Source organism: Dicentrarchus labrax, unplaced genomic scaffold (genome assembly GCF_905237075.1).
Source record: "Dicentrarchus labrax unplaced genomic scaffold, dlabrax2021, whole genome shotgun sequence".
NCBI classification, from domain to species: Eukaryota; Metazoa; Chordata; class Actinopteri; family Moronidae; genus Dicentrarchus; species Dicentrarchus labrax.
The window spans coordinates 9,733,671-9,751,897 of NW_026136722.1; the positions used below are offsets into that span (position 1 = coordinate 9,733,671).

At 41.0% G+C, this 18,227-nt stretch overlaps 1 protein-coding gene across 1 annotated transcript in view; it reads right to left on the reverse strand.

Moving 5' to 3' along the window:
- Positions 1–352: 352 nt before the first annotated feature.
- LOC127356015 (E3 ubiquitin-protein ligase rnf213-alpha-like) overlaps positions 353–18,227 on the reverse strand; it is a 32,153-nt gene continuing 14,278 nt past the window's right edge. The window contains 41 exon segments of the mRNA XM_051387404.1: positions 353–1,255; positions 1,759–1,937; positions 2,083–2,172; positions 2,382–2,579; positions 2,666–2,743; positions 2,859–3,060; positions 3,306–3,486; positions 3,575–3,658; positions 3,971–4,103; positions 4,876–5,127; positions 5,239–5,333; positions 6,316–6,490; positions 6,662–6,818; positions 6,914–7,014; positions 7,118–7,152; positions 7,263–7,338; positions 7,420–7,662; positions 7,854–7,964; positions 8,070–8,192; positions 8,310–8,506; positions 8,665–8,866; positions 9,476–9,590; positions 9,694–9,796; positions 9,892–10,058; positions 10,275–10,457; positions 10,558–10,658; positions 10,786–10,906; positions 11,012–11,199; positions 11,451–11,660; positions 11,746–11,903; positions 12,167–12,297; positions 12,395–12,586; positions 12,680–12,693; positions 12,695–12,819; positions 12,895–13,048; positions 13,226–13,287; positions 13,387–13,509; positions 13,611–13,735; positions 13,815–13,931; positions 14,299–14,423; positions 14,523–18,131. Of these exon segments, the coding sequence (XP_051243364.1) occupies positions 1,102–1,255; positions 1,759–1,937; positions 2,083–2,172; positions 2,382–2,579; positions 2,666–2,743; positions 2,859–3,060; positions 3,306–3,486; positions 3,575–3,658; positions 3,971–4,103; positions 4,876–5,127; positions 5,239–5,333; positions 6,316–6,490; positions 6,662–6,818; positions 6,914–7,014; positions 7,118–7,152; positions 7,263–7,338; positions 7,420–7,662; positions 7,854–7,964; positions 8,070–8,192; positions 8,310–8,506; positions 8,665–8,866; positions 9,476–9,590; positions 9,694–9,796; positions 9,892–10,058; positions 10,275–10,457; positions 10,558–10,658; positions 10,786–10,906; positions 11,012–11,199; positions 11,451–11,660; positions 11,746–11,903; positions 12,167–12,297; positions 12,395–12,586; positions 12,680–12,693; positions 12,695–12,819; positions 12,895–13,048; positions 13,226–13,287; positions 13,387–13,509; positions 13,611–13,735; positions 13,815–13,931; positions 14,299–14,423; positions 14,523–18,131 (9,189 nt within the window). The 3' untranslated portion in view covers positions 353–1,101.

The window sequence follows — 18,227 nt, forward strand, 5'->3', positions numbered from 1 at the left end:
ATACCACTCGGGGAAGTGAAAAACGTTTTTAACCTGATTTTGCTCATAATTGATTTTAGTCTCAGAAGCAGAATCATCAACAATTCATTACTTGTTGCCAAACTGCTGCCGAGAAAAAATTCTACTGTCACAACACGACTAAAGGATTTAGGGTGCAATTTATAGCTGACTGAGGAAATACTCCAGTTTGTGAACAATGGCAGATACAGACATTAAAAATGCACCAAAATATAATTGTACTGCCACAACATATTGACAAATAATTAAACAAATTAGGGCGATATTATATGAGGTGAATAAGACACCACATTATTAATTATTATTTTACAATAGACAAAACATACACAAAAGGTGACATTTTCGTTTTACTGGAAGCAGTACAGATTTTTTTTAAGCACAGGTGAAAAAAGTCAGGGATGTACGACAATAACAGAAAGTAGATTGTATTTTGTCAATGTGCTAAACTAATCATGATAATTGAAAAAAAAAAAAAAAACCCAAAAGGAAATAAACTTTAAAGTTGTTTTTTTTAACACAGTGAATTCAAAAAGTGAGAGAAATGGAAGTGCAACAAACATATGACACATCAACGTATCACAACTAAACAATGATAGAAAAAAGGAACTGAAATAACACCTCATACTTGATAAAGTGACTTCGGTCAGCGTGATCTTAAGTCCCCTGGAGGTAATCCAAATTTTGTACCTGAGATGTGTCAGAAATATTTTTTTCCTGCCTCTTTGGGACAGACAAATTCACATTACAAGTAAAGTGCAAGAAAGAAGACTTTCAACTCAATGGAAATGCTGAACATTTTAAGAAAATGGAAAATATTACAAAACAAAAACAGATAATGGATGCATTGTTCACATCTTCATATAGGTGTGCTGTAAATATGAACTGCACGCTTATTCTGGTGCACTATGAAGCTTAACAAATGCTTTTAAAAAGGCACATCTCTGCATACATTATATGTAAAATACAGATCACACATCCATACCACTTCAATGTTGTCGATTCATCATGATTGTAAACTTCTGTGGGATCTGATTTGAGGGGGAAAAAAAAGAAGGCAGACCAAAAAACACTTTCATCTCGTCTTCATTGTCTCTGACGCTCCTGCTTGAAAGCCACAATGAACTTCCAGGCTTCAACATAGTGGGACAGGAGGATCTCCTGGGGGAAAAGCTCCTCTACATCAAGGGGGATGTCCAGGTCTTTGCCCTCCATGTAAGGCATGAGTGTTTCTTTCAGGCTTTTAAGAGACAAAACATACACTTTATACATCAGATACACATACATACATAAACACATATTCCAGTCTATTTTTTTTGGTCTTTGTTTTACTTAAATAAAATAATACTATGAAGCTAAAATATGTAGCACACTACATTGAGGTTGTGGAGGTTTTGAAGAACTATTGATACAGAACATTCTAAGTTAGTGGCCATGTTATTTAACAGCACAGTATTGACTGAGGCGTAGTGTTTCAATTCCATGGTTTCATAGGGATAGAATTTGTACAAAATATATTTTCTGTGCCAACTTTGACCAAATTTAACTTCAGGTTTGTTTGAATGCAACAATGGGTTTTAAGTCCTCTTTTTTCTGTCTTTCATTGTGAGTTTCTACAAGATTTCTACACTTCAGAATAGACAGACATAATATTATTATTTTTGACATGATTTCAGTCATTTATACAAGTGTACAAAGCTTTGAAAACTACAAATACTTTAATGAAAAAACATTTTCTCCTACCCCCAGTCAGGCCTGAAGGTTTCAGGTGCATTGGGCTTTTTAAGGACCAGCACCAGGAACTCATGCATCTCCAGCAGGAAACTGTCAGCGCTGTTCTTGGAAAAGAAGCCAGTGAGGAGCCTGCGCTCGTCCTCACCCAGGGCCACTTTGTACTTCTTTGAGACTCCCACAAATGGATCCTGAAGAACACAGACAGTGCATGGAATAGGAATACTGCACTTTTATAGCAGTATTTATTAAGTCATCTGTAATACTGCTCCTATAAATGATAATAATTGTATTTCCATTTGTTTATCTGTATAGTGGTATTATGTGGTGCCTTACCCTCTTGAGCCGCAGCATATTTTCTGATTTGAGTGAGGCCAGCAGCTGCCACAGAGCCACACAGTGCTTTAGGCAACACATGCTTAGGGCCTTTGGGCAAAACAGGGAAAACATTAACTTTTATCTCATGTCTAGCACATAAAAAAAAGGACCCACACCATTTAAATCAATTATTCAGATCAGCTCAAGTCAGATAACAAAACAGTGGCTCTTAACACATTCGGAAAAACAACATGTATTTAAGTTTATTCTGTGGAAGCGAGGCAGGATGGGATAACCTGTGTCTTAGATAGGCTGACCTTGAGGATATGCGGAGCCAACTGGTTTTCCATCTGCAGCACCTCCTCCAGGTAGCAGGACAGCTGCATGTGAGGCTCTCCCCCAGTCCTGGCGAGGAAACCGAGGGCCACTTCCAGCGTGGACAAGGCCTCACATACCTCGCTGTAGGAGTGCAGCTCCCCAGCCACGGCAAACAGAGTGAGAATCTGAAGAGGCTCCTGTTGAGGGCAAGGTGTTTAATATAGTATGTGATAAATGAATAATAGTTAGTGGGCTACCTGTTGTACTTTATATCACAACTTACTTGCTGGACTTTTGCCTTTACATCCTTCAGGATAATCTCATAGTTGCGCTCATGTCTGTTCACCAGTGTCGGAATGCCCTGTGGAAAAAGGACATGAGATATATGGTATTTTAACAATTTTCCAAACAATTTTCCAAACAAACAGAACTCATTTTTTGGCAAAAGCTACAGTGCTTTTTTTCCATCTGCTCACATTGAGAGTGATGAGAGGTTTGCCCAGTAAGAAGCGGGACACAATCTGGTGTTGGATCTTGGGCAAGTCGTACTCATGAAGTGTCTCCTGGCCTTTTTCAATGCTGTACTGGGTGTTGGACAGAACCAGAGGCATCAGGTCCCTCTCCAGCTCATACCGAATCACATGCAGGTCGGTCAGATCCGCAGGGCTCACTTTGTAGCTGAGAGAGGGATAAAAAGACAAGTAAGCCAACAGACAGTGGAGTATATCTTCAAACAAGTTTTTTTTCTGTTTTCACCACTTTATGGCTGTGGTTTGGTAATTAAAAACTTATTTCTATAGTTTTGACAATATGTCAGTAAACCCCATACACAAATCTACAGCAGTATGCATTTGGGGAAGAAGTTCACACACTGTGCTCTTACAACCAAACAAGTGAGAAAAATGTGGCATGAGCGCCCCCACCTGGTCTCCTCTCCAGTGTGTTTATCCACACAGTAGACCAGGTCATTGTGCAGGGCGATGAGGTAGCTAACAAGGGCTGTAGAGCACAGGCCTGGGCCTTGTCGCCGTGGTAGCAGCACCTTAAAGTCACTGTTGAGGTCCAGGTCCTTCTGGCAGAACTCAACCGGGATCTTAATCTCACCTGAATGACAAAACATTTCAATTCAAGTCAAATCATGACAGTGTAAGTGTAATAAAGTGTGTTGTATGCAGTTGGTGTCTGTATTTACCGTTAGTTGCCAAAGACACTCTGACCTGATTCCAGGTTGTCAAGAAGATTTTGATGTATTTCGTATACCAGACGTTCAGCGAAGCTGCACACATAAAAAAAAAGATAATTGAATCCAAAGTGTACACACTTAATAAGACATAGTTGTTCACATCAGTGGCTCTCACGTGTGGAAGACATTTTGCTCTTTTAAGAATACTCAATCATTGTCTCCTTCCAGCTTAAAACAACTCATTCCTTGGCAGGAAGGTTTTTAAACTGAATGTTGCCAGCTATCTTACAACGACATTTCCGAGAAAGAGGTAATTAGTAACTGCGTGGAACTTTGTATCTCTTGTGTAAGTGAGTCATACAGTTGAAGTTGAGAACCGCTGGTGCAGACAGTTAGTTTCAGTACCTGCTTTCTGACTGCAGAGGAATTCGGCAATGGTGCCACAAGTCAGCTCCGTGACGTTCTGAAACTTTTTGACCAGATCTTTCTGGAGTGTGAGGATGTCAGGAAGGTGCTTCACCAGTCGGAGTTCTGCTTCCTGAAAAACAAAACAAAGTTGTGCGTCAGTGGTTTGTTCAGATAATTGCTTGTTAAATGTTCTTATGAAATGGTAAAGTATGTGGAAATCAGTCTTCCCATTTTTTTTCTGACATCATAAATTAAATATACAATTTCTGTTTTTTGTGGAACCTTAAATAAACAAAACTTTTTTTGAAAATAAAATAAATAATGTTTACAATAATTTATATCTTAATTATAAAGAGATCTGTCTGTGAATTACCAATAAATAAAAACATCTTAAAAACCTTTCCCCCTGAGCATTGCAGAGGATTTGGAAGACTTTTTTTCAGTCCTGAGTTGGGTCTTGTAGCTTCCTCACAAGCTGCGTACAACATTCACTATGAAGGGAGGGCGGTTTGGACGTTGCCTGAGAGGTCAAATCCAGGGCAAAAAAAACGCTGCCTCATAAGTGTCTACTGCTACAGCTAAAATGCTGGGAGTCTTCGTTAATAACTGAATGAGAGCCAGAGGAGCATTTTGACATTTTAATCAACTCATCTTCCATCCGCTTCTGGCGGTTGGACAGCAAGAGGACACAGTTGACTGCTCTTTTAGTGAATTAATCAAACTGAAACTTCCTTTTTTTCATATGTAGCAACACTGCAATTGACTGGTATCATGACCTGTTTTTAAGGGAAATGCAACACTGTCTACTCTTCAGTTTAGGAGTTACTTCTCCAAAACCTGCGTTAAGTAGGACAACACACAACTCTTCTGCAGTCTCGCTTGTTCGGTCACCGTTTTCTTACCTTGTGCAGAAATCTCCAGAGCACTGGCAGGGTGTCTTTGCCATCATTCTGCTCTACAATGTGGGTGAGGCTCAGCAGACACACTTTCTCCCTGCAGCTCCACACAGCAGAACCATGAATCAGAGAATTTGGGGGAAGCGAGGCCAAGAAGAGACCAGGATCGCCAAACAAGAGCCTCATGATTGGATTGGCAGAGATGCGAGAGTCAGCCCGGATGAATGTATTCACTTCCTTGAGCTGTCTATCCAAGTGCTGTGGAGATGACAGAAGAAAATAAGAAAACAATGTGTTATTTGCTGAAATTAGAACGTGCTTTTTTTGTTCCCTTTTAGAATAAATACATAGAAAAAAACATATTTCTACCTTCAATTGAGGTGTGATGATGGTATTGCTAACTTCCATCTCCCATCCATTTCTAGCCTCTTTGGTGGAGAGCAGATTGTCATAAGGAACAGGCCCTGAAAGGAAAGAGCAGCTGTGTTTAATAGTAGAAAGGTAATCCAATGAATTTAGTGTTTCATTTTGGGAGGGCCAAAAATAAAATAAAAATAAAACAATAAATCAACAAAAATAAACAATATGTACTTCAACATATATTCCTTTTGTGAAAAACATCTGAACATTACAAAAAATAACAACAGTGACCCCTTTTCACATAGATATTTTCTTATTTATTTAATTCCCTACTCAATTGACAAACTACTTTAATCTGTTCTCCTTGCTTTCCCCTTTAGTAGTCTTTTAGACACACGCCCACACCTTCTCTCTCTCTCTCTCTCTCTCTCTCTCTCTCTCTCTCTCTCTCTCTCTCTCTCTCTCTCTCTCTCTCTCTCTCTCTCTCTCTCTCTCTCTCTCTCTCTCTCACACACACCAGCTTGGCCCTCCCCACCTCTTTCTGTTTCTCTCTCCCTGCATGTTGACTTCCTTCAGCAGTTCGTTTTATAAAGTTGCCGCTCAAGTTTGGGATTTTTTCACCCACAATCCCATTTTCATACAGCAGGGAAGACACGTGTGGAGGAGGCTTGTTGTTACTGGCAAAGCATATTAAATCAATCGAAAAACAACGTGGCACTGAATGATACTGGCACCAGCTGATGTGTTTACTGCTGTTCATGCTTGCTTTACTTGGTCTGTGCTTGTAAAATATCTGTGCCAGAGAGACTCTCAGAGTGTTTCTCTGCAGAGCATGTGTGACAGTCACTAAGACTGTACAGGAGGTGGCTCGTCAGGTCTAGAAGAACTGATTCCCTGGTATCTATGGTACCTTTTTAAGAAGTTTGGCATTGACTTGGTACTGAAGTATCAGTTCTCGTCATCCCTACTACAATGATGGACACTATTTTGACATTCAGAATCCGAAAGTTTTTTTTTTGGTATCATTATGTCTGCCAAAATATTGACATAGCACATAATAGTTTTACAGCAGGAAATGTTGCTTACATTGTTGTTGCTGGTGGGGTTCCATGAGGCTGCTGATGAGCAGGTGAACAGTGCTGACTGTGTCATCTGTCCCCTTACCAAGGGATCTAATAAGATGTTTCAAGTCCTTTTGCAGGTGAGCAAGTAGAAATACATCTGGCTCAGGTACTTGAGGCTTGATGATGGCAGAGATAGACTAGAAACACAAGTAAACTGGATGATTCACTAGACCAGACATATTAACAGAGCTGAAATGATTGGGTTTGTTAATATTTGTTTTTCTGCTGTCACTAACAATGTACAATTGTATGTATTGTTGGGAAAATTATCACAATTAGAACTGTAGTCATTATTTTGTCCAAGCTACCTGTAGGTGGCTGCATGCACCAAGCAGCATGGCCATGTGAGTGAGCATGCGAACAACAGTGAAGGGGACAGGGGAAATGCTCTTTGTGTCCAGCATGTCTGGATTGTCCCTGCGATTGGGGTTGCCGAGGATGTGGCCTGTCTGAGTCCGGTCGCCCCTGTCAAACGAGAATTGATGAATAAACACAGATTAAAATAAAATATACAGTCATTAACTTCTTAACTTTCCCAAATTAATTTATAGATCGCTTACTGCAACTGAACAGCTTGAAATCCCTGAACAGGCCTGTGGTCGTTTCCTCCGATCACAACACCACAGTCCAAACAATGACTTGTTTGCATGGGCTGCCCACACTAGATAAAATAAACGTGACACAAGAAAATTAATTATGAAAAGAATACTACAAAAAAGAGACTCATTGCAACTTTATTAGGAGTCAGACTGAGCATAACATACCTCTCCAATGGTGCAGGGGTGACCATTTGGACAATCTAAGGGAAGAGTAAGTCAAAAATTACAAAGTATTAAGTGTGGCAGTACAGAATCTTAAATGATATTTCAAATATGAGAAGATATTTTTTTTTTTCTGTTTGTGACTTACTGTACCACTGCAAAGTTCCAAGAGCTTGTTGAGCTACTGCTAACATATCATCTGCCATGGTAGGTAAGAAGGCAGCCTGTACCAAAAGATAAAAACATTACATTCACTTCAAAGACGAGGAGTTGCCAAAACTGACAGCAGCTGACAATATACATACCTGCATGTTGGCAGGTGCCATTGCCAGGTGCTGCAGGGGAGCCAGGATCCCCTGGTTCCCGCAGAGCAACACAGCAGCCAAGTGAATAGTTAAGTCCACCAACACACACTGGGCACCCGGGGTCCCGGGACGAATCCACAAAGGCCCGATTTGGTTGGTCACCAGAGCCTTGGCGAAGGCCTTCACCTCTGGGTTGGCAAGGAATTTAGAGGTCTGGGTGAAGGCAACCAGAGCTTCCACCTGCTGTAGGTACGAAGATATATAAAGATATATATGTACTTTACTGACACAGACAGAAAGGTCCAGTAAATAACTACACAACTTGTATTTGGTAGGTTTAATTTACATTTTCCAATTGCAAGCTAACTATGCCTTAATTCATAATATGACACATTATATAACAGTAGCTCAGTAACTCTTAACGTAAGAACTACCTCAAGTTTGGGATGGAAGCTAACATTGGCTTCTCTGTAGAGAGTGGTGATCTCTCTGTACAGCGCCAACAGAAGATAAACAGCTGTCCACTGAGGTGAGCATTTGCAACCCTATGAAGAAAAAGCAAAACAGCAACATACCTGTGTAAATACACACACAAAAGCAGAGTCCTGACCTCATGCTGAGTTTCTAACAAGAAATAGATGAAACAATACCTCACAAGTCTCGTCCAATCCGTCCACTTTGCCTTCCATAACTACCTTTGCGACAGCATTTCTGATAGTCTTGTAGTGCTCCCCATACACAAGATACTGATCTATTGGTGTGGCTTCTTCATTCTGGGTGTAATGAAAATTTAACCACGCAATTTAATTACTACTAGCATTACATTTAGAATATAACATTTGCCTTCATTTGGGCAGTAACACTGAAAATCGTAATGTGGATAACTGAACCTTTTTCAGAACTTCTTCAGGGAAGAGCCAGCGCATTTCGTCCACTTTGAGGAGTTTCAGGACAAACTCCACTCCATGTTGGCTGCAGATCTTACGGATCAAATAGACACGATACCAGTTGTTCCCACTGCGTCTACACAGGTTCACCACACTGGACAGGAAGGCTGTGGTTCCACTTTGATCACTCTTTTTAGCCTCTGGTGTAATTAAGAAACAAAAAGAAAAATACAATTTTGGTAAAATAGACACGAAACACACAAATAAAAACACAAACCAATTACAAATGTCGTTACATGTTCCAGTCACTAAAAAGTGTACAGTATGGGAAATACTGTATTTCATCAAAATGACACACCTGTGGCTCTTTGTTTTTCCACAATGAGGCTAGCAGCCATTTCCAGGTCCATACGCACTCTGGCCACCTGCTGCAGGTACTCCACAGTGGCTGTCTCCTCAGACTGCGACTGCAGGTAGTCAGTGAGGAAGGCACTTTCATGTTGCAGACACACCTGCTGGTCTGCAGTGGACCTGAACTGCAACCTTTCAAACATGGAATCCTAGACAAATTAAAAGGTAAAAAGTGAATACATCCTGTGAAAACAGCTTTGATATTACAATCCACATGTTATAGACAGACAGACAGACAGACAGACAGACAGACAGACAGACAGACAGACAGACAGACAGACAGACAGACAGACAGACAGATAGATAGATAGATAGATAGATAGATAGATAGATAGATAGATAGATAGATAGATAGATAGATAGATAGATAGATAGATAGATAGATAGATAGATAGATAGACAGGTAGACAGACTTTATTAATCCCCAAAGGGAAATTGGGTCGTCATAGCAGCCAGGTACATTTAAATACAATAAATTACAACAACAGAATAAAATACTGAGGTAGAAAAGATAAAAAAGATAAATAGAAGGTGCAAGAAGCTGTAGTTGCAAGATGGTGGTATTAGTACTGATGATTATGAAGGGTAGTGTTATTGTTAATAACAATATATAATAATAATAATAATAAAATAATAATAATAATATGATATATAGCATATGTATATATGCATATATTTGCATTTTATTTATCTTAGTTTAAGTGTTGTTGAACAAAGGCTTTGTTTAAAACATTCAGTACAGTCTAATTCATGTTTACCTCCAGGCAGTTAATGTACAGTAAGTATAGTTCAGTTTTGTCCATCTCCTCCAAGATGTTGCTCTGCTCAACTGCCACCAGATGCTGCTGCAGGTAGCCTTTGACTTCATCGAAGCTGCAGAAACAGTACAATTTATACAGAAAATGAGAAAAACAGCTAAAAATGTTAGAAGTCTATATAAGTAGGCCTTATGCGATGCGTGACCATAGCACCTCACCTGTACTTCAGCAGGAGTTTGAGCACTACTGATCGAACCACTGGATTTTTATCCACAGAGTCATCAAATGGAGAGAGCACCTTTGTCAGAATTTGTCGTTTACCTGGCAAACAAACAAAAAAAGGATAGTCAGAGCTGGGAAAACATCTATAAGAAGAGACATGGTTGTGTACACACACTAGAGGGGCTGTGTCCTACCTCTGAGAATGGGGACAGTGTTGGCCTCCACCATGAGAAAGGACAGCAAATGGAGAATGATAGCTGAACTGGGGGGAGAGTTGTCCTTGAAGCACACAGTGGACACCAGGTCGATGAAGAAAGCATTGCACTGCTTTCTGAACCGAGCATGTTTGTTGATTAGAATCCTACACAGAATAAGAGACAGAGTTACAATTTCTTATGAATCAGATTCACACAGCATGATGTTACCTAGATCCTATGAAGGAACTACTACCAGCAAAGGATAAATTAAAGGATTTTGTCTGTGTGAGTGGACCAAATCAGGACCAAATCACATCTGTTTTGAGGAAAAATACAAATGAAAGTAAGTTCCTGTTTTTAATTCGCAAGAAAATACAAACCTTATGTCATCTGAAGGAAACAAGGGGAAGTCATCTTTAACTGGTTGCATGCAGAGGGGACAGTACATCTGACCAGGGCACAACCACTGTTTGATACAGGCTACACAGTAGATGTGTTCACATGGTAGGCAGAGCGGATCTTGAGGGTCTCCCATACACACTGGGCACAGCCTAAGACCAAACCTGGATAAAATGTGAACAACAGGTCAAGACCCAGGGTGGAGGCAAAGTACAGTAGAGGAGAGTCTGATAAAATGTACAAGATAGAAAACTGAACTTCTACCTGAAGATGTGTTCGACAGCTCCATCTTTGCAGGTTTTGAGCAAAGCAATCACTGCCTCAAATGCCTCATGAGTTTTGAGGTCAGAGTTCTTTTCCAGTACCTTATGAGAGAGCAGACAAATAACATTTAATTAAGGATGGAAGAATTATTGTTGTTATTGTGGATGCAGTTTTATGGTAATTCATTCAATTAATCTCATGAAGGAAATAATCTCATGAAGAACCAACCTGGCAAAGCCCTCTTGTATGCTCCAAAACCAAAGGTGTCAGCTTCTTCTCTACCTCCTCAATGCCCAACAACATGTGCTCCACAAACAGAGAGACAGAAAATATCCGATTCCATCCAGCTCTAAAGAAAGACAACAAACAAAACACAAACAAATAACCATCTGATACAATACAGCTAAACCTCCCACATTAACCACCTAAATATTTTTTGTTAGGCTCGACTTACTGGACTCTGAAGGCCATCGCCTTACTCCTCTCTCCATAGCGCCTCACATTGTCTTCTGAGCAGATCAACTCAATGGGAACCTGGAGTTTTTTGACCTGTCTGAGCCAGGCTTGTCTTTGGACATCTGAATCCAGGACTCTTGGCTCCAGGTATTCCACACATGCAAAGGCTGCATACACATCGAGTACCTTGGAGAGAGGGGAAATATGATCACTACACATCACTGGTTTAAAGTTACGCATGCACAATAAGTAGGCCCAATAATGCAAAATGTATATTATTATGTATAATTCCGATAGTTGGATTATAGCAGATAAATTGTAGGTCCATTAGATGTATCATTTATTTTGAATTCCTATGCAAAGCATTTGATAGAATAGAATAGATGAAATGACAAAATATTGTTCAAAAAAAACTTAAATAGTCTTAAGATGCTCACCAGTTCGACCCCATCTCTGGAATGATGATTCTTCAAGAGGTGCTGGGTCACCTGGGGCTCAATGCATATCATTCTTGAGAGGTTCTGCAGTCGGTTCTTGAACTCATGATAAGCAGCATGAACCCATGGAAGAGATGTTGTTGTTTCCATGGCATTGAGCTCATTCAATCGCAGCTCATTGACACAACAATTCAAGGCACTGCACAGGAGCTAGAAAGGCAAATAATGTGCATTAGTACAATACATACATGCACACCCCATCATACAGATGTAGCATGAAAAAATGAAAACCAACCTGCAGATCTTCCTCACAAGTCACGTTCATTGTCATGCAGATAAAATCCTGAAGGTAGCGGTGAAAAAATTCAGTCTGCATCTCTGGGTCTGCTTTTGCAATGTATCGTCCCAGTGGCGTCTTCCAAAAGAACTCATCAAACTCCCGTTGAGTGTGACCTAAGAGACATTTAATGTAAAAGCAAAAAGTCACAACAATATCACAGTTCAGTCAGGACAACATTTATTTATTTCCAAATGCAGAATGTTATATTTGGCAGTATGTTTCTGTTCTGGGACCTCCCTGCCCTTCCATGTTAGCTCTGATCAGCTGATGTAGCTGGAAATGAGAGCGAAGCTTGACTTTGTGGCCTGCCTGAACTAACGCTTAGCTTAATTAGTGACATGCCAATTATGGAGAGCACCTGACAACAGGACATTACCTTCATGTTGACGGGCATGAACCCAGAGTTCCTCCAGGTAGTTCTTGATCCTCCAACTGAAGGGCATGCTACAGCTCATATTCCTGTCTTTAGCAATGTAGTTCTGTACAAGGATTGTTCTTGTGTCAGAGCTGGGAAAAGAGAAAATAAAAATGTTAAAAGTGCAAAGTAAAGCACGGTAAAATTAGTTTTATCCTTTATGCAAACTGCAAAAGTACCATCACTTACTTGTGGTCCAGTGTTAGGTTTGGGATTTCCAGCAGCTTATCATTGCTAAAGATATCTAACCAGAGCCTCTTGACAGATTCACCACAGCTTTTATCTAGCAGGATGTTCATGTTTTGGTCACGGTCAATGATTGAGACCAGTTGTGCCAAGAGGGGGACGACCACAGCCTGAACACGCTTCCATAAGGTGTGCCTGTCATGAACCCCCAAAAGTTAACAGTGCTGTTCCAAAAAATAGGAGCATAGAGACAAATGTAGAAATGTATTCTGTAGCTGAAGCACTCACCTGAAAGTGCCTCCCTTCTTGCAAGGCATCAATGTTTGAAGCTTCCTTAATGACCCAGTTGCTTTTGATGGATGAAATAGTGCCCTCATGAGTTGCCAGCAATGAGTGAAGATGCTTCTTCACAGTTTGCAGAAATTCGCCTAAAAGAGTTGGATAACATGATGAGCACTGCAACTGCTGTAACAAAAAGAAAATACTGATGTAGCTGTTAATACCTTTTATTTCATCATTGTCATTGAGGAGCGTCAGCAGGATCTCAACTCTCTGAGTACTGCGGCGGCCACTTTCCACCTGGTCCCTCAGCATGCCTACTGCACTCTGCACACAGCTCCGCACAAGTGCTGTAGTGTCCACAACGTTATCACCGCCCTGCAGCAGGAGGACACACTGGTCAAAACTAGTGCCACAAGCAACCCAGAATAAAATTACATGTAATCGTTGTCAGACAACATATGTCCAGTGCTAGAAGAGAAGATTTTCAGTTAAAGTAAAAATTTAATTTGCAGTTTTCCCATAATAGCATATGTTTGAAATGTGTTGACTCACGTTTTCCTCTAACTGTGCTTCCTCCTGCTCATTCTCAGTGTACATATCATCCACCTCCATGGCTGTAGAAAAATAATTTGTAATTTAATGCCACAAAACATTTTAAACATTTTAAACAGAGGGAATTGTCTTTTGCTATCAATTATAGATCAATTAGTTACCTTCTGGCTGACTCATCTTCGTTTCAAACATTTGACTGATTGTCATGTTTTGCAAGGTTTTGATGTCTGAAACAATGTCTTTTGACCGCCTGAGGTCATCAATGTGAGCTGATCTCCAGGGGCCTGTAAACATCAATGTGTCTCAGATTATTTTTTATTCTTCAAACAATGGGATAATATTTTTTAATAAAGTACATGTAAGTCACAAGTTTAAGTAACCTTACCTCCATGAAAGCCCACATAGGAAGTCCCTCCTTCCATTCTTGGCAGTCTGGTGATAAAGTAGACAAAGACCTTGCTTCCCATGCTCTCCTGAGTTATCTTGTTGATTTCATTTATGGATGAATACCTAAAAATTAACAGTAAAACTCAATATGGCAAAACGACACAGTGGTTTATACCCAACAGAGAGAAAATGTTGGACCTACTTTGCAGATGCAATGAGATTGGCACTATGAGAGGCTTCATCAAAATCACTCTGAATGATGAGAATCTTGTTGCAGGGTCCAATGTTACTGCTTCGATTTTCAGCAGTGAGAAAGTTCCTGCAAGGAAACAGATCTTTAGACTCATACTTCAAGATCACAGGAGTTAGGTATATTATTGCCAATAATTCTTCAGCACTTTTCTGAACATCCATCATTACAAACATACTATAACAATACAACAATCACATTAAAGTGTATATAAGTAAGAGAATAACTGACCTTGGATATGACAAAGTTTCTGTCCATGTCTCGTTTGTATAGATTTCTTTATAACTAATCATACCAGTACTTAATAGAACAGCAACTATTTTCATAGCTCTGTTAATTGCAGTTTACTTTGTGAGAATACCAACCAATTTCACGTTAATGGACCATAACTGTGACCAAGTGTAAAATGATACGTTCCCCAATGTAATCAACACACCTGATTTTCTTCAGGAAGGAGTGCTCTGTGTCAAACTGCTGCAGTGAGAGAAGCTGAACACCATGCAACATTTGCTCCAGTGGTTCCAAGTCAGATGCTGTCAGAAGTCTGGAGAATGTTGTCACCTATGGATTCAAATTATAATTATTGAGGTCTTATAAAGGACATACAACTTCACAAAATACAGTACTGAAACTAGTATTGTATAACAACTTTACAGTTACCTCTGTGAAGGAGGAGTAGTAATGGACTTCCTGCCTTGTCTGAGCAAGAATGAAGTCAGCTAAACAGGTGCTATTCTGCTCTTCAAAGTAGACCCTGGCCAGATGTTCACTTTCCACTTTGGGAAGACCTGTGCAGTCCAACCGCACCACTGAGTCTGGTGTAGCACACTTGAGCAGTATGAGTTTAGCCTCATCCAGTAGTCTCCTCTCAGGATCTGAGTTTCCCAAACTGTCTTTCTGCTTCTCTATTACTTGAAGTACCACAGAAGCACATGTGTCTGAGTGGTAACCAATGAAGACGTCTGGTGGTTTGTACTTGTAAGTCTGAGCTACGGCTGTGTTTTGACTGCTGAGAGACACAAAAAGTCGAACCCATTTCTCCAATTCAGTCACCATCCTCTTCTGTTCAGTTTTAAGGACAGTGTGGATGTCCAGGTAGTGTTTCTCCAGCCGGTTGATGAGAGGTATTGGGAACTGTTTGTAGACCACTTCTCTTTCCTCAATGACAATTAGCCGGAAGTCTTTGTGCACCCTGCATTTTACACGGTGGGTTCCCAGTCCAAGGTCCACATATTTCTGTCCTCCCAGGCAGACATAGTATTGATTGAGGGCATCGTAGAGACTTTCATAGAGGTTCTGCAAGTTCAGGAGCACAACTGTCTGACCTGTCTCCATGCAGATCTTTACTCTATTGATGTTGCGGCAGATTTGGGTATACTCTTGGTCTTTCGGGAAACTGGATCCAAAGATTATTTCTGGCTGACCACTTTCTGAAAAGAAGGTTTGCTGCAGGATCTGTAGGGCTGCATAGTTTTTTGTTAGCACCAGCAAGTACCGACATTCTTCTTCCTGTCCAACTGCGTGAATGTTTTCTCTCACAAACTCAATGGCACTGATGTTCTCTAGATTGGGTGCAATTTGCAGTCTTTGAGTAAAGACAGTAACTGCATCCACATCATCCCTGCCACTGAAGTTTCTCAACACTGCTTTCACAGTTTCCTCTGCAGTGGGTTTCCGTTGAGAAGCCTTGGCCACAGCAAAAATCATCTTAATTAAGCTGTAATAGTCACGTAGGCCAAAAAATCCTTTGCCCCGTTTGTGGCAGATGTTCAAGTAGGCTCTTGCAAATGGTTGAAAGAAATCCCTGACCTTCTCCAAAACCATTGCATCAGATCTGCATATGCCTTTAGCACTCTCGATGAGTTCCCTCTCGTCAGGGTCACCACGGGAGACAAAAATCCCTCTGTTCATCTTTGCAGGGTCTAAAGCCCAGTTGGAGATGCCAATGAATCCAACTTTTTTGTGTGGTAGTGGCTCATCATCAATGCATCCCTCCTCTAGCAATGGATGAAGGGTTTTCAGTGGCATCTTTGGAGAGTCCTCAGCCAGCCCAATCTCATCAAGAACCACAACTGAAATATACTCATCCAGATTCTTTCCTTCCTGAAAGCGTCCGCATTGCTTGAATGTATTAATGATGCCTTCTGGTGTTGAGTGAGGGCTACACTGGAAGGACACCAAATGGACCTGTTTCAGCATTTTGTAGAGGTCAGAATGAGCAGCTTGGCCTTGCATTGCATCTGCCACCAGAGTTTTAGACAGAGATTTTGAACTTCCAGGTTTTCCAACTAAGAACAGAGGGATTCTTAGCTCAATGCAGATAACCATCATGAAGACATTCTCTTTGAGGGCACTGTTTCTTGCAATAGTGTCCCCCATTGGCACACCGCTCAAAAGTAAATCCTGCATGAGTGAGATTTCCTGCAGTACCTTTACTGGGCTGTATGCTGGTGGTAGGCTTTTGCTGACTTTCTGTCTGTATTTATCCTTATATTCTAGGCAGGCATGGTAGCACACTCCTATGGCCATGACTAGAGACCAGAGCACAGGGTCTCTGACCTCAGGCTGTCTCTGATGCCTTTCATTCTTCTCAGCATATTGATTACTCTCATATTCCTCAAGTTCTGCAAACAACATGACATGATTGTCATAGAACCAAACAAAAGACTGCATGCAGCGTTCTACATCTCTCAGGCTGACAAAGCTGCATTCATCCTTTTTTGTCCGCATATACTTCTGTGACGCTGAAAGTACATCAGTGATCCACTTGATGTAACTTTGATGGATTGCTTTGTTTTCAACCACTCTTTGCACAATCTGCTGAATGTATATTTTCTCTGTGTGATCATTTAACTGTCCAAAGTCCCACACCAGAGGAATCATACTTGGTGGCAATGCTTGAACTCTATAGACCAACTGGCGGAGAGGAATGGACCCAAGCTTTTCATCTGTTTCCTCAGCTCGAACTCTGTACCCAAGGCCAGCAGATTCTAACCTCTGAATCATCTCATCTGTGTGCTTTCGGTAAGGGTTGCACGCTGCAATAATCTTCAACCCACAGCCAGGTGTCAAACTTGCCCCCCTGACTGTCTTGTCACAGAGGACCTCCTTAATACTGCTGATGGCCTCGGTAGTGTTGGCCTCATCAAAGAAGAGAACAGAGTCAAATCCATAGTCTTGCTTGTTGATGGAAGCAATGTCTTCAGCTTCTCTGACTTTGGTGTAAATCATCTCCGATGTTGTCCCTCCATGAACCTTGACCAGTTTCATGTTCTCAGTGGCCACTCCACTCCTTCGCAACTCACAAAGGAATTTGATGAGCCTCGTCTTACCACACCCTGTCTCTCCCATGATAATGACAGGGATGCCACACCTAAACCGCATATGGATTGCCAGCATCTTCAGTATGTTGTCAGTTGTAAGCTCATATGTTTCATCAGGGTCAAGAGGCCACTGGATTCCAAGAACATTGCAGATTCGTTCTATTTTCTCCCCTCTTGGAAGGCTATCAAAGTCGATGTTGAAAGGGACTCTCTGTAGCTTCAGGCCTTCATACAATGCCCTTGTCATGACATTCTTTTTTATCACCCTGCCAGAGGTGGGCTCAATCGCATCAACAGAGTTGTGTTCATTGGGTTGAAGATGGAAACCAATGAAGGTCATGGACACATGGTCATCATTAAAGAAGATGTATGGATGTGGTTCTGTTTCCCATCTCTTTCTGATCAGAAAAGGAGCCAAGTCTTCATCGCGGACACCAGTCAAGTCCATCTGCAATCTTCCAGGGCTCTGGTCAGAGATGCTGAGTGATGGAGTGGCAAAGTCCTTTGCCATCAGAATCATGAAGTCCACCACAAAGGTTTTGAATCCAGTCAGCGTGTCTCCAGTGAAAGTAGCATCACAAAAAACAGATGTCTCACAGTCTTGCAGCTGAAGGTTAAGGAACCATGCAAAATTTCTCATTTCTGCCCAGGATGGGTCCATAATTCCACAGTACATGAGAAGCATCTGAAGACATTCCACGTGGGACCCTTCAACACCCTGACATGTAAACACATCAAGATCACTGTGGTTATGAAACCTTGTGAGATACTGGTATGGCCGCTGAAAGGCTGCACTCTTGAATTCTTCATCATCCATCAATGGGTCATCACTGCTCACAATGGTGGGATCTTCTTGCTTCTTTATCTCTAGCATTAGCACTTCTTTGGGTGGTCGGCAGAAAATATTTGGAAACAAATCTGTGAATGTATTGTTCACAGTCTGATCCTATGCAGACAAAGATGAAAACATAACATATGGTAAGCAGCTGTTTAAAATCAGATGACAAATGATGAATGATGAGTGTTAGTGCCAAACTTGGAA